This window comes from Papio anubis, chromosome 17 (genome assembly GCF_008728515.1).
Source record: "Papio anubis isolate 15944 chromosome 17, Panubis1.0, whole genome shotgun sequence".
NCBI classification, from domain to species: Eukaryota; Metazoa; Chordata; class Mammalia; order Primates; family Cercopithecidae; genus Papio; species Papio anubis.
Genome location: NC_044992.1, coordinates 47769352 through 47785950, shown reverse-complemented (window position 1 = coordinate 47785950; position 16599 = coordinate 47769352). Strand labels below are relative to the sequence as shown.

General features: G+C 37.4%; 1 protein-coding gene across 2 annotated transcripts; it reads left to right on the top strand.

Moving 5' to 3' along the window:
- Positions 1-5571: 5571 nt before the first annotated feature.
- On the top strand, positions 5572-16013 carry KRT222 (keratin 222). Of its 2 annotated transcripts, none has more exons than XM_003912978.5 (6): positions 5572-5757; positions 8634-8762; positions 10476-10696; positions 12933-13009; positions 13198-13333; positions 14048-16013. In XM_003912978.5, the coding sequence occupies exons 1-6, from the start codon at positions 5662-5664 to the stop codon at positions 14274-14276; spliced, it is 888 nt and encodes a 295-aa protein (XP_003913027.1). In that variant the 5' UTR covers positions 5572-5661; the 3' UTR covers positions 14277-16013. The 2 variants fall into 2 exon arrangements, with proteins under 2 accessions (XP_003913027.1, XP_003913028.1); XM_003912979.4 differs by having other exon boundaries at positions 5593-5839.
- The last annotated feature ends 586 nt before the right edge of the window (positions 16014-16599 follow it).

Below are 16599 nucleotides of genomic sequence, written 5' to 3'. Positions count from 1 at the left end.
TCTCCATTCCCACCAACAGTGTACTGTTTCTTTTCTCCACACCCTTGCCAACATTTGTCACTCTCATATTTTTGATAACACCCATCCAAACAGTTGTAAGGTGATATCTCAATAGCAGTTTTGATTTGCATTTCCCTGATGGTTAGTGATGTTAAACACCTCTTCATGGATCTGTTGCCCATTTTTACGTCGTCTTTGGAGAAATATCTGTTTAGATCCTTTGCTCATTTTTTAACTGGGTTATTTGTTTTTCTGCTATTGAGTTGTAAGAGTTTTTTATAAATTTTGGATATTAACCCCTTACTAGATATGCAGTTTGCAAATATCTATTCCCAGTCTGTACATTGCCTTTTCATTGTGTTAATTGCTTCCTCTGCTGTACAGAAACTTTTTAGTTTGATGTAGTCCCACTTACTTATTTTTGCTTTTGTAGCCTAGGCTTTTGGTGTAATATCCAAACCATCATTACCAAGGCCAATGTCAAAGAGCTTTACCCTCTCTTATCCTCTAGGAGTTTAACGGCTTCAGGTCTTACATTTAGATCTTTTATCCATTTTGAGTTGATTTTCTAATATGTGTAAGATAAGGGTCCAATTTCATTTTCTTGCATGTGGAAATCCAGTTTTCCCAGCACCATTTATTGAAAAGACTATTTTTTCCCCATTCTGTCCTCTTGGGACCCTTGCCAAAATTTAGTTAATTAAATTAGGTTTAGATTTATTTCTGGGCTCTCTACTCTGTTTAACTGGTCTATAGTTCTGTTTTTATGCCAGTACCATACTGTTTTGATTACTTTAGCTTCCAAATATAATTTAAAATCAGGGAGCATTTATTTGTAATTATAACTTTTGAAAACTTGTATGTACTTTTTCCTCTCTTTGAAATTTATGTAAATCCTTCTGAAGCCTAGATAGGCCTTTCATTAGCTTTATGATCCAGGGATGTCTTCTCAAGTACTTGGGAACCATCTCTTCGAAATGTAAACATCAAAAGAGATGACACCCCTATATCCCAGTTTCTGTGGGAAGGTAGGAGCCTACCTTCTGTGGGTACCTTACTCAAAGTTGCAAAACTACTTCCTGTCATAAAGATATAAAAAGTTTTGTTTTTCCTCTGGAAAAAGCCAAGTAGCTGACACAGATGATCACTCCAAAATTACCAGGTAACGTTAGGATGAACTGTGTGTAACTATGGTATTGTCAAGTCCTCTTACTCTAACTTAACTATTGTTTGTCTTGAAAACACGTATGTAGGTTGGGCACGGTGGCTCATGCCTGTAATCCAGCACTTCGGGAGGCCGAGGTGGGTGGATTGCCTGAGGTCAGGACAGCCTGGCCAACATGGTGAAATCCCGCCTCTACTAAAATACAAAAAATTAGCCGGGCACTGTGGCGTGTGCCTGTAATCCCAGCTACTTGGGCAGCTGAGGCAGGAGACTTGGTTGAGCCTGGGAGCCGGAGGTTGCAGTGAGCTGAGATCGTGCCATTGCACTCCAGCCTGGGTGACCAAAAAAAAAAAAAAAGTATATAATAGGTTGTGTCTGCTGCTTGGCTGTATAAAAGGTGAGATTTCTTTCCATCTTGTAATTTCCTAGATTACCTGTGATGCACATCACATTCTACTTTAATGCTTATTCAATAATAGAAGTATTTTCTTTCCCTACTACCTTTGTGGAGAGGATTTCTGGGTTGAGGGAAGATTTTTGTTTTTAATTATATGTCTCCAACCAACGATAACGGGACAGGTGGGAAGAATAATGACTATCTTAGTGAACACAGCTTGGACAGATGACACCAAGGACAATATGCACCCCCTTGCCAGGTCACAACTATATAAGCACCCCTAAAACTTAGATGCAATGCTTTGGAGAAAAGGTGAGAGACTGAGATGATGAGATTTAATACACATTCTCCATAGAATAGGAGCTCAAAATAAAGATTAACATGAAAAAAGAAAAATAAAGCAATAAAGTCTGCCTGAGCCTATGCGCCCAGAGTTGTGCTAGCTGCAGCATGAACTACTTGCCAATATTTAACTGCAGGAATCTTAACTTCAGATGCTTGTACCAACAACCCATTTCTTCTGGCTGAAGAACGAGAGATAAATGAGTGGAAGAAAACTTACATTTATCATACTGGCTCTCAAACTTTGCTACATATTAGACACCTGGGAAGTTTTCAAAAATTCTGATGCCCGGGCCCCCTCCTGAGTTAATTAAATCAGAATCTCTAGGAGGAGGACACAGTCATCACCATTTTTTAAAGTTCCAGAAGTGATTTCAGTGTGCAGACATACAGACACATGAATGTCCCTAGAGCCAGGATCCCCAAACACAATATTTTGGCATTTGTGAGATGTGTTATAACAAACTTTCTCTTTTTAATAAAGTCAACATTTTTAAACTATTTACTTTTCTAATAACTATAATGGATATATGACAATCTCCATCACAATCTCAGTCCATGCACCGAGAATTGCAGGGACCCCACAATTTTATACATGCCATAGCCTTTAATGAGGTATTGTTACTGTTTCATTTAAATAAAGGGTAGTATTTTTGAAGAGTAAAGTGATGATATTTTTTTCCTTGAAAAATAAAATTTGAGATCTAGAAATAGTTGACTGCATTACTCACATGCTTGTAAAATACCTTTCTAAATCCTACCCCCTCTGTTTGTCTCAATAAATAAATAATTATTTATTATTATGTCTCGAATTCTGGAGACAGGGTCCCATTTTGTTGCCCAGGCTGGAGTGCAGTGGTGTGATCTGGCTTACTGCAGCCTCGATCTTCCCAGGCTCAAGCGATCCTCCCACTTCAGCCTCCCAACTAGGTGGGACTACAGGCTTGCACCACTACTCCTGGCTAATTTTTTAATCTTTTTTTTTTTTTTTTGGTAGAATCTGGGTCTTGCTATGTTGCCCAGGCTGGTCTGGAACTCCTGGGCTCAAGCCATCCTCCCGCCTCAGCCTCCCAAAGTGCTGGGATTACAGGGGTGAGCCCACGTGCCCAGCTATTGAGCACTTTAAATGTGGCTGTTCCAAGCTGAGATGTGATGTAAGCATAAAATACACTTGGATTTCAAAGACAGTATCAAGAATAATGTAAAAGATCTCATTAACATTTTATTCGGGTTGCTGCATTTTGGATACATCAGGTTAAATAAAATATAATAATAAAATTAATTTCACTTCTTTTTGTTTCAATCTTTTGATATGGCTATTAGAAAGTTTAGAAGCACATCTGTGGTTTGCATTTGTGGTTTGTGTTATATTTCCAACGGACAGTGCTGCTTTATTTAGGGTAGATAAGAAATGCTAGGAGACCTATTTAAGATGCAGATTGCCAGGACTGACCCTCCAGGGAATCTAGTTCAGCAATCTGTGTTTCAGGCAGATATGAGCAGGAGCTACCTAAAGTAGCAGGGAGCATTTAATTCACTGCTGTCTGAATTTAATTTAGGAATTTAATTCATTGCTTTCTTCTCTCTCCTTCACTCCCAAGCCTAATTCTCTTCATATTTCTCAGTCCCAATTACCAAGAAAGAGAATCAGTTTGGCCTAGATAATCATCAATGACCCTCTTTAGTCAGAGCTTTCTGTCTTAGCCTACCCCATAGGTCTCTGACCAATCTATAGATAATCAAATTGTGACTGGCAGGGAAGGGGCAGGAGGTAGGGAGGGGTGGGTCAGGAGTGACCTGGAACCTCTCCTCTCACCGGGGCTGTGGGTAGGACAGCTTTGTTTGGAGAGGACTGTGAGAATGCCCAGCATAAACTGGCCTGGTCACATGTGAGTTAATTCAGAAACTAAAAGAGTAGGACATGCATGCAAAGGCCCTGCGAGGCCTCGAACCAAGGTCTGATTATCCCCGAACTGTGCTCCAGATACAATTCAGCCAAAGCCACTCCACAAATAACAATAATGATAGATTCACTCTCACAACATATTTCCATCACATCTAGCAACAAGTGGCAAAATTAAACCAGGAATTTAGGAGGGGAGAGAGAATGCAGAGGCAGATATGCAGGGGTAATATATGCAACACAGGCAAGTCATCAAAGAGCCAGTCACAGTGATGTCATACATCGCTGAGCAACCTTGGGCAAGATGCCTCAACCTCTCTGGCCTCAGTCTTTTCATCTTTACAGGTTAGAAAATGTCAGGGATTGCAAGGATTGGATGGAATGATACGCCAAATACACCCTCCGAAGGGCTCAAGTGATTGCAAAGATTGGATGGAATGTTACATTGACTACACCCTCCAAAGGGCTCAAGGGTTCTTTTGGTGAATACACCAAAAGGTCTATTTCTTCATCCTTGTTAAAACATTGGAAATGTTAACTCACAACTCTCATAGTCTACCAGCACTTATCTGTAGCTACAGCTTCACCTCAATACATCAAACTCCATCAGGCCGGCAGCCCTCTGCGAGCTCCACAGTATGCATTTGAGAGAAATACAGTCAGTCAGTTCTGAGCTAATGACAATTGTCAATTTAATCTGATGGTAGCTTTTTCCAATAACTGTCAGAATATTTAAGATTTACAACATATTCCAATGACCTACCATAGCATTTCTGTTTAAAAGATTCAAGCAGTGAGAAAAACTGTAAAAGAAAATTTTACCTATCATGTCTTGGGCCCAGACTTATTTTCATGCAACATTTTGAGAAAACTAAATATCATTTTCCTTTTTTTTTTTTTTCTTTTTTTGAGACAGAGTGTCACTGTGTCATCCAGGCTCAAGTGCAGTGGCTCAATCTCAGCTCACTGCAACCTCCACCTCCTGGGTTCAAGCAACTTCCCTGCCTCAGCCTCCCGAGGAGCTGGGATTACAGGTGCCCACCACCACGCCCAACTAATGTTTGTATTTGCAGTAGAGATGGGGTTTCACCATGTTGGCCAGGCTGGTCTCGAACTCCCGACCTCAAGAGATCCACCCCTCCCCCAGCCTCCTAAAGTGCTGGGATTACAGGCGTGAGCCACCATGCCCGGCAATTTTCTTTAAGTTATGCCCCATAGGCCGGGCGCGGTGACTCAAGCCTGTAATGCCAGCACTTTGGGAGGCCGAGACGGGTGGATGACAAGGTCAGGAAATCGAGACCATCCTGGCTAACACAGTGAAACTCCGTCTCTACTAAAAAATACAAAAAAAAAAAATTAGCCGGGCACGGTGGTGGGCGCCTGTAGTCCCAGCTACTTGGGAGGCTGAGGCAGGAGAACGGCGTAAACCCAGGAGGCAGAGCTTGCAGTGAGCTGAGATCCGGCCACTGTGCTCCAGCCTGGGCGACAGAGCGAGACTCTGTCTCAAAAAAAAAAAAAAAGTTATGCCCCATTTCCTTTTCACAACAATGAACTCCCCCTCCCCTCAAAGTGCTCAATTTGTACAGGGAACCAGTACAGGTTTTTGAAATTTTCCTTTCCTTCATGAAGAATCTGACATTTCTGCTATATCAATAACAATAGGAGCAAAGAGTTTACCCTGTATTTGCATAATTAGTTAGAAAGACGAGAGTTTCCGTGGCCTCTGAAAAAGGAGCTCTGCATCTTTAAGACTCTGCGAGGCTCCCTGCCCTCCGCGCAGACCGAGCAGACTCTGCCGCAGCGACTCATCCTATCGATAAGGTTCAGTTAGCCAAGGTGGAGGATGGGAAAAGAATGGAACTGTCCCAGCTACTCAATGAGATCAGGGCAAACTATGAAAAGATCCTCACCAGAAATCAGATAGAGACGGTGCTCTCAACAAGGATCCAGGTAATGATTTCATACAGACAGGCACCTTCCAGAATAAGGAGACAGTCCATGTCTACCCAATTCCTGTCCCGGCCTCTCTGAGGTACAGTATTTCCTTTTCGATGCAGCATCTATTGGGGAAGGAATTTAGCTTCTACTGCAATGTGACTGGGACTACAGGGGGAAATACTGTGATTATATTGTTAAATTGCCATTAAATAAGCATTGATTGATGCACTTGATTTTTATATAAATTGTGAGGTTCCTATCATTAACATGGGGTCAACATACAATAAAATGGTGCACTCTAACCTCTTACAATCTTCAGGAAGGAAGCATTCCAAATACCCTTCAAAGATATTATGGAGTTATTTACAGATATAATTTAAATAATATCTTTAAAATGTAAAACCTTTAAGTAAGATTTATTAGCATGTACACTTTCTAGAGATAAATATTTCTAAAAGGTTTCTATCATCTTTTTAACGAGTTCCGTTTTATACCAGATTGTTATGAATAGAAATCATCTGAGTGTGTGAACATGGCATTCAGAAACAATGATATAAATTATGACCATCGAAATTCCCCAAATTGGTAACGATTCTCCACTAAGATTTTTGCTTCTGTACTATAAGATGAGAAACGTTTCTTTCCATTACAAAGCTTGTAATATTTAAGTATTTAAAAAAGAGAGAGAAAGCCAACTTAGATAAGGACTAAATCCTAATTTCATAGATTTAGTTGTAAACTAACAATCACTTTCAGCAATTAATTAAGGTCTCAAGTCTTTAAACAAATTTACAAACAAATATTTTAGAAACAAAGATTAAGAAATTTAGGGGATTTTTTAGTTTACCTATCATATATGGGTTCAAGGTATCTTCCAAGCCCTGAAATACAGCAAAAAGTTTACTTAAGAATATCACCCAAAAGAAAAAAGAAAAAAATTAGTACAAAAATCTCAGGGCTTTATTCCATTAGCAACTCATTTTTAGTTCCATTGTAAATTTCACCTCTAGGTAACATTTTTAGTCTTCATAAAGAATGATCAACATCTTAGATTAAGCAAAGTCACTGGTACATGTAAGCATTGGGATAGTTCATTCACCTTCACAAACAGAAGAAAAAATAAATAGATGACAACTTCTAAAAACTGTAAACAAAACACTTACCTTTGCAGTAGTAGAAATATGAGTTTAGTTTACAAGTCACGGGGCCAAAATGAGTAAATTCCAATGAAAAGACTACAGTAAAGTTTTGTTTAAAGTGTCTTTTAACTTGAAACTACTTTAGAGGATTTTCTTCCAAATAACTCAGAAAGTCAGCTGAATTAAATTCAAGACAGCCTGATTATTTAGTTATTTTTTTAAAATTTCTAAATAAGCTATTTTAGTTACAGATTGTTGTATAACACCCCCAAAACTCAGCTGGGACGTCAATCGTCTTGGGGTATGACTGGGTTCACTCATGTGTCTGGCACTTTGGCAGGGCATTGCCAAAAGGCTGGCTCTGCTGGGACTTCCTCTCTCACTCCATGTAGCCTCAGGGTCTCTCTCCATCTGGCCTTTCTACAAGATCTCTCCAACAGGGCATCCAGACTTCTTACATATTGGCCCAGGGCTCCCAAAAGCACAGAAGTGGAAGTTATCAGGCTTCCTAAGACTTAGGCCTAGAAGTGGCACAGCATTCCTTCTGCCTCATTCTACTTGTTAAAGCAAGACCCAGGTCAGCCCAGAGTCAATGGAGAAGGGGATCACCCTAGGACTCATCTTGGGAGATGATAGAGTTCCTTAGGGGCCATCTTGGGACGGTAGTTACCAAACAAGCTTAGCTGCCAGTTCCATATTCGAAAGCCACAAGACCAGCAGACACCAGCATTTTTCGGTTTTCTTTTTTCCAAAATTCTTTACTTTATCTTCTGTAGTTCCTCTGGTAGGTGTTGCTTGCTGCATGACTTTGCCAAGTTAACACTAAGAACAGATTTTCAACAAACCAAAAGAAATGTACGAATTTTGTTCTCAAATACCTTGCCCTAAATTTTATTCATAAACTTTCATTTACTTCGTTTCCTTTAAAAAATCTATTGTATAATAAAATTAAATTTTTAAATGTTAAAATGCTTTTTTATAACATTAAAAGTTATAAATTTTGCTTCAAAATACTATGATCAATTCTATACATTGTTCTCACTGTTCCTGGGGCCAAATGTTAAAAATTCTGTCAACAGATACTTTCTTTTAATTTCAGCATCAACATAAAAACATTTAAAGCTAAATATAAAATTTCTACTTCTTTTTTATATGAGAATATTTAGAAAATAATCCTTAGAGAAGTCATTTTTATTATTTATTCTTTATTACCCAGATACCCAAACTTAATATGCCTTTTAAAAAAATCATCCTGAAAAAGGTAAATCAACTGATTTTCTTAATATGGAAGTCTATTTGCGAGCCTTATTGCCTATAGTAACTTAATTCTCTAAATTACCAGTAATGTACTTCCTAGCAGAATTTACTCCTGTCCCTATACCTGGTCCCAGGATTGATTAGTTTTGTGGGGTACAACTGTTTATCTGCTTCTGCAAAGCAACCTACAAGAAAATGTGGGGGGGAAATAGCAAATTTTCAATCCTTCCTCCTAATGATCCATAAATAATGAAAAGTTAAGAATCAGAGATCACAAATCTTGGTCTTGCAAACTGTTTTCATTCATATAAATGTATTTTTCTTGCTTACATATTTAATTAGTTAACTAGGCACTAGAACACACACTATAATCTAACAAGTTAAGGAAAAATGTTTTGATTCCTATACAATTTTTCTATAATTGCTCTTACACATCTCATTTTCAGAAGCACTCCTTGTGTTTTGTTATTGTTGCTGTTGGCTTTCTTGTAGCTAGAAGAAGACATAAGCAAAAAAATGGACAAAGATGAAGAGGCTTTGAAGGCAGCTCAAGCAGAACTCAAGGAGGCCCGACGCCAGTGGCACCACCTGCAAGTGGAAATTGAATCTCTCCATGCTGTGGTGAGAATGATCTCAAAAGTAACTGACCCATCGAGTCCTCAGATGTGATTTGATTAAGAGAGGGGAAGGATGAATGTCCGTTTATTCACCATGAGAAACTGGAAATCAAGGCCACTGAATTCTATCCCTGATCCTAGTTTAATTACTCACCCCTCCCCTCATTGTGGCAGTGGCTGTTATCAACTCACTCAAGGTTTAGTTCAGACCTGTAAAAATGAAGAAATCCTTTCTTATTACCTTGGGATTCTCTAGTTGCTGAAGTTGGGGAATAGAGCATTTGTTATTATCCAAAGTCTTCACAGTGGGGATTCTTTTATCCATGCCATTGAGACATCTAACAAAAAATATTTAGGCCGACACTGTGGCTCACACCTGTAATCCCAGCAATTTGGGAGGCTGAGGTGGGCTGACTGCCTGAGCTCAGGAGTTTGTGACCTGCCTGAGCAACATGGTGAAACCCCGTCTCTATTAAATACAAAATATTAGCTGAGCATGGTGGCACACGCCTGTAGTCCCAGCAACTTAGGAGGCTGAGGCACAAGAATTGCTTGAACCTGGGAGGCAGAGGTTGCAGTGAGCCGAGATCATGCCACTGCACTCCAGCCTGGGTGACAGAGTGAGACTCTGTCTCCAAAAAAGAAAAAGAAAATATGTTTGGCATGCGGTTGCTCATGCCTGTAATCCTAGCACTTTGGGAGGCCAAGGCAGGTGGATCACTTTAGGCCAGGAGTTTGAACCAGCCTAGGCAACATGGCGAAACCATCTCTTATACTAAAAATACAAAAAATTAGCTGGGTGTGGTGGCACACGCCTGTAATCCCAGCTACTCGGGAGGCTGAGGCATGAGAATCACTTGAACCCAGGAGGCAGAGGCTGCAGTGAGCTGAGATCACACCACTGCACTCCAGCCTGAGAAACATAGTGAGACTGTCTCAAACAAACAAACAAAAAGTATTTAAGCATGTTCCTAAATGCCTTTTATGAGCAGTCTGCTCTGGCTTTGATATTCAATATACTATATTTTCTTTCTTTTGTTTTACAAAGCAAAGCCTACCTCTGAAGTACACTTTCCATAATTTAAAAATCAGATAATTCAGAGTGATAATAAGTTAATCACGCTGCAGAGGATTTTTTTTTTTTTTTTTTTTTTTTTGCAGTAAGAATTATCACAAGATGTCTTTGAAATATAGTAAGATCTCTAGTTAGGTACATAAAATATAATTTTTAAAAAATTAGGGGTCACACACAAAGCTGTAAGGAAACACACCTCTTGCATAGGTATAATACAATTATTGCAATCTTTTTAAAGAAAAAAATGGAACATAAAAGAATGAAGACAGCCAGGCACAGTGGCTCAAGCCTGTCATCCCAGCACTTTGGGAGGCCAAGGCGGGCGGATCACAAGGTCAGGAGTTCGAGACCAGCCTGGCCAACATGGTGAAGCCCCGTCTCTACTAAAGATACAAAAAATTAGCCGGGCGTGGTGGCACACGCCTGTAATCCTAGCTACTTGAGAGGTTGAGGCAGGAGAATCACTTGAACCCAGGAGGTGGAGGTTGCAGTGAACCGAGATCGTGCCATTGCACTCCACCCTGGGCAACAGGGCGAGAATCCGTCTCAAAAAAAAAAAAAAAAAGATGAAGATATTGCAAATCAGATTTCAGAAACACATTCTGTGTTACTGATTCACTGATGAAAATCTATATAAAACAGGAAAGGGGCCTTGAAAACTCCCTACATGCCAGCGAGCAGCATTACCAGATGCAGCTGCAAGACCTAGAGGCTGTGATTGAAGGACTAGAAAAAGAGCTACAGGAAGTAAGGCGCGGCATCGAAAAGCAGCTTCAAGAGCATGAAATGCTTCTCAACACGAAGATGAGGCTGGAACAAGAAATAGCAACTTATCGCCGCCTCCTAGAAAAAGAAGAAATCAGGTACCTAAATCCATTTAGTTAATGACAAAGGGCCAGAAATACAGAGCCACTTATGCCATTGTTGATGTAGTCAGATAAATTAAATACAAAAAACCCATCATCATCTTGGTGTATTCGCTGAGTTTATACAATAAGGTATGCACTGCAAATAATATATGAAAGAACCATTTCTAGACTTCCAAAATTAGGAACCAAATAGCCAAAGTCAGCTAGAACAAAATGTAAACAATTCTAGATTACTACAAAAATGATCTTGTAGTCTTGGCCGGCTGCAGTGGCTCACTCCTGTAATCCCAGCACTTTGGGAGGCTGAGGCAGGAGGATTACTACAGTTCAGGAGTTCTAGACCAGCTTGAGCAATATAGTGAGACCTCATCTCTACAAAAAAATTTAAAATTTGCTGAGCATGGTGGCACACACCTGTAGTCCCAGCTACTTGGGAGGCTAAGGTGGGAGGATTGCTTAAGCCCAGGAGTTTGGGATTATAATGAGCTAATCATGAAAAAGACCTTTCCTCAGCTGGGTGTGGTGGCTCACACCTGTAATCTCAGCACTTTGGGAGGCCAAGGTGGGAGGATCACCTGAGGTCAGGAGTTCAAGATCAGCCTGGCCAACATGGCAAAACCCTGTCTCTACTAAAATAATAACAATAATAATAATACAAAAACTAGCCGGGCATGGTGGTACATGCCTGTAATCCCAGCTACTCGGGAGGCTGAGACAGGAGAATCACTTGAATCCAGGAGAGGCAGGTTGCAGTGAGCCGAGACTGCGCCACTGCACTCCAGCCCAGGCGACAGAGTAAGACTCCATCTCAAAAAAAAGAGAGAGAGAGAGAGAGAGAGAGACCTTTCCTTTCTCACTTCCTTGCCATTCATCTCTTCTAGGATTAGTCTGTGCCTTCTAAGGATCACCCACAATGAAAGCCTGGAAAATTCACAATCACCACAATCCCCCTGACCAACGGCTCACCCTATACCACACATCAAACCCCAAAACAATAATAATTACTATAATGTAATTATATTACAACCATGGAAAGCAATATTATTTTGAGTCATGATTTAAAAGACTACTAGATGTCCTGATAAGAAAAGATATCAAGAGCAATTCTTATTAATTCATACATCATAATCTGTAATGACTTATAAGGTCCTATTGCTTTGAGCATGACATAACCTCCAATTCTTCATGAAGAAATCTTTATTCTTGCTTGTTTCCAAATTATAAGTCCTTTATAAAACTAGATGAAAACTAGGTGAAACAACTTTAGCCTATAATAAATCTTGATATTTATTAAATCTTTGAAAAAACATAAACTGAATTAAAGATATACCACTTACTAGCGGAGTGACCTTGGGCAAGTTACTTAACCTCTGTGTGCCTCAGTTTTCTCATCTGTAAAATGGGAATACTACTACTACCTACCTCATAGGATTGCTGTGAGGATTAAATGAGTTAATGTTTGTAAAGTGGTTAAAACAGTATCTGGCACATTGTAAGTGCTATGTAAATGTGTGTGTATATATATCATGTATATACATATGTGTGTATATATATATATGTAACTATATAGTTAAATGGTTATAAATTTTAATTCCTAATCATTCCAGATCCTATATACATGTAACTATATAATTGTTAAATAAAATGAATGGTTGTGAATTTTATTTAATTCCTAATCATTCAAGATATTGATCAAATAGTCTTTAATATTTCCATAGTAAAACTTTAAAAAAATTAGGCTACACTTAAGATATACAAGAAAATTTCATAAAAATACAATGACCACCTCTGTACCCACTTCCCCCAGTTTAAAAAGTAAAATAGTTAAAAAAAAAAAAAAAAAAAGAATAAAATGTTTCCAATGTTGTTGAACTTCCCTGGACACCTAAGCCACATCCCCCAATCTCATGCTCCTCCCTCTACCTGACCTGGCTTCTGAATTTGATGCTTATTAGTCTCATACATTTATTTATAGTAATATGTATGTATTTCTACAAAGTGTGAAATTGTTTTGCATATTATTCTAAACTTTATAAAACTATAAAACTTTTTTCACTCAATATTATTCTTAGGCGATCCATCCATAAACATACAGTGTAGCCTTAGTTCATTTCTTGTCAGTGAAATAGTGTTTCTATTGCATGAATATACAATTTATCCATTCTTCTGTTTGTTTTAATTATTTGTTAATACAATATTGCTCTTAAAATATAATTATTTCCGATTTCAGATATTATGGTTGTATCCAAGGTGAGAAAAAAGACAAAAAGCCTACCACAAGTAAAGTTGGTTTTGTTTTACCATCAGGTGAGTTTCTGACATAAACAAACTCATTTGAAAAGTGAAGTACTATTTACGGGGATTATTTTATATGGAAATTAAACACTCTAAAGTAGCAAAGAAAAGCAAGCAATATTTGAATAAAAGTTTGAATATAATTTGTGAACAGTAATTCAATATTGTAATTTAATATATCATAAATAATATTTTCACAGCCATTATAAATGAAATATCTTTTACTACGAAAGTCCCACAAAAGTATGAGAATGAAAACGTAGAAACAGTGACCAAACAGGCCATCTTAAATGGGAATATCGTTAAGGAGAGCACTGAAGCTCGTGGCACTATCCAGTAAGTAAAGAAACTTTGACTAAGAAATAATAATAAATATATGTAAAGAAATTAACTTTGAGTAATCTCAGTAATTACTCTTCTTTGTTTAAATGTTTCCAAACATAGTTTTAGTATACTGTGATTTTTTTTTTTTTTTTTGAGACGGAGTCTCGCTCTGTTGCCAGAGTGGAGTGCAGTGGTGCAATCTTGGCTCACTGCAACCTCCACCTCCCGAGTTCAAGCGATTCTTCTGCCTCAGCCTCCCAAGTAGCTGGGAATACAGGTGCGCGCCACCACACTCAGCTATTTTTTTGTATTTTTAGTAGAGATGGGGTTTTACCATGTTGGCCAGGTTGGTCTCATTCTCCTGACCTCATGATCTGCCCGCCTCAGCTTCCCAAAGTGCTGGGATTACAGGCATGAGCCACCATACCCAGCCTATTCTGTGATTTTTAATCTGACATATATACATAAAAACTCATGGAAGAGTACTCAATCCTTAATTTGCCATTTTTTTACAAAAATACAACCCAAACATGAGAATTCCTAAAGAGAAATTCCATAGAATTCCTTTGAAATTCTATTCATATGGTTGTTAAAGTAAGTACATTATAAATTCTGTACACTATAAATTATACAAATTTCTTGATTTTTCCATAGATATGAAATACATAATACATATTTTTAATAGACCCATACTTCATTATTAAAAGGTTTATTTTATCATTTCAGGACAGAGAAAGTGGATGAAGTTATTAAAGAATGGGAAGGTTCTTTCTTTAAAGATAACCCTCGATTGAGGAAAAAATCTGTTTCTCTTCGATTTGATCTTCATTTAGCAGCCACTGATGAAGGGTGTTTACAGACTAAGCAGGATAATCTACCAGATATAGAAGTCAGGCTTATCATGAGAAGATCATGCAGTATTCCCTCTATCAAACCTCCATCAACAGCTGATTAATCCAAAGACAGTATTTGACTTGATTTGAAAATGTTAGGATGGACCAAGGTGGGCTATACCAACTCCCTCTGTCCCAAAATGTAAGTTATTACATATGTATGGAAACTGTTATGATCAATATGTGGTTCTCTTCAGAAGAAAAAAACAGTAAAGGACATTTCTCTGAATCTAATTATGGAGATGATAGACATATATGAATGAGAGGGAGTAGCTTAAAAATAAAATCACAAATTCAGTACAGTCTATTTCTTTATATTCTCCAGTCTTCTTTTTCCCTTGAAACTTCATCAGAGACTGTAAGCATTTAACTGGTTTAGTGAAGTCTTCGTAATTTTTTTCAATGGCTGAATATGCTAAGGAAAAAAGAATTGTTTAATTAAGATTGTATTATATTAAGAGTCACACTGAGTTATTCACCATTATTCAATGGCTGGTTAAACCTACTGTGTGTTCTATTTTTCAAAAAGAGCAATTATAAACAAGTTTTTAAAGGGGGATTCACCAGTTACTTAATGAGGATTCTTCTTTTTGAGATAATCATTTGTATACTGAAAGAAGTAAGAGTTATTTCCATGAGAAATTCTGAGCGAACTATGGAACACACCCCAAGGCTAATTTGAGATAAATAAAATTAAGTTAATCTACATATATCTAAAAGATTTTTTTTGTAATAAGTATCTGATTTCCAGAAGATTTACTTTACTCAAAGAACTTTAAAGGTTGTATCCCCCACCAAAAAAAGAAAAAAAAAATCAGAAGGCCAACTGCGCAAACAAAACATGAAAAGCAAATTGAAAAGGTATTACCATAGTTATCAGAACAGTTATCCACCATCCCAGTTTTTCCATCTGTAAAGATAATGTGATTAGAGTGTTTGCTATGAGCCGTAGATAAGATACTATATGAAGTATTATAAATATTTCTTGCAATCATTTATGTGAACTAAGATAATGGTATTGTTATCTAATGTGAACTAAGATAACGGTATTGTTATCTAAGCTAAGAGTATTTGCAGGATTTGTTTTTAAATTGTTCAAATTGTAATAAATATGGGTAGAAAATATATTTGTGAATAAGTGAGGTATTGTTGCAAAGTTTTTAAAATAACCTAATTTGTTTAATACAGGTATATTTAAGATCTTAATAAATACCTGTTTTAAGACATTAGAAATTTATAAGCTCTTAATTATTTTCTAAGCAGAAAAAGTAGTTGAGTACAACTCACCAACTTTTTCCCAGCTAAAGTATCATCTAAGGGCTACAGCTATGTTAGCATTTTAGTACAGTCTTTAAAATGTTTCTCTCTCTCTCTCTCTCTCCTCTATCTCTCTTTCTCTCCATATATATATAATATACATATAAAATTATATATATTTCAACCAGAAAAATGTATGTTTTAACCAGGAAAATATTATGTTAAATAATCTTTAACATAATACAAGGATATAAAGTTTTTAATTTTCTTTCAATTACTTCAGATTCCTTTTAGTCTGGTTTATTCTATTTAGTGAAAAGGGATGATTTTGTTTTGTCAAGGATGTAACAGCATGTTAAGTGCTTATTCTTGCATAAGCATCTGACCTAAAATACATCCTATACATAAAAAATGTTTCATTCAATATTGCTAAATGCTACTAACTTTATTAAAGCTTTAAAAATGCAATCATATAAGTTATTGTACTAAAGTTACTGTACTAAGCAACAGTGATCATAATAAAGCAATATATCTAGCATAATCTATTGCAGTGTAAAAAAAAAAAAAAAAACTTAGTACTGGGCGTCATGAATGTAACTGCTTGTTGTAGTAATTCCAGTATGCATCTATTGGGTGTATAACATGTACATTTTAAAATACAGTACTTGAATTTATAATGAAGCTTTATTCGCTTTCGGGCATTTTAAATTGGGATATGAATTTACCAAGGTAATGATTTCAATACAATTTAAAAAATGAAACATGGCCAGGCATGGTGGCTCATGCCCGTAATCCCAGCACTTTGGGAGGCCAATGTGGGAGGATTGCTTGAGCCCAGGAGTTCAAGGCCAGCCTGGGCAATATAGCGAGACCCCCATCTCTATAAAAAGTAAAAATAAATAAAAATTAAACATTGAAAAAATTGAAATATGAATGCTAAAGCTGCATTGTATGTGAGTTTGAAAGCAGTCCTTTTAGTTCAAAAATATCTCCGCATGGTTAAGAGAAACAAAGAACTAATTACTCCAATATGGTTAGTTCATTTGGGGAATAAAGAAAACTGCAATCACGGTAGATAGATAATGGTTTTTAACTTGTTTCACAAAAGAGTTAAGAATGGTATATCAA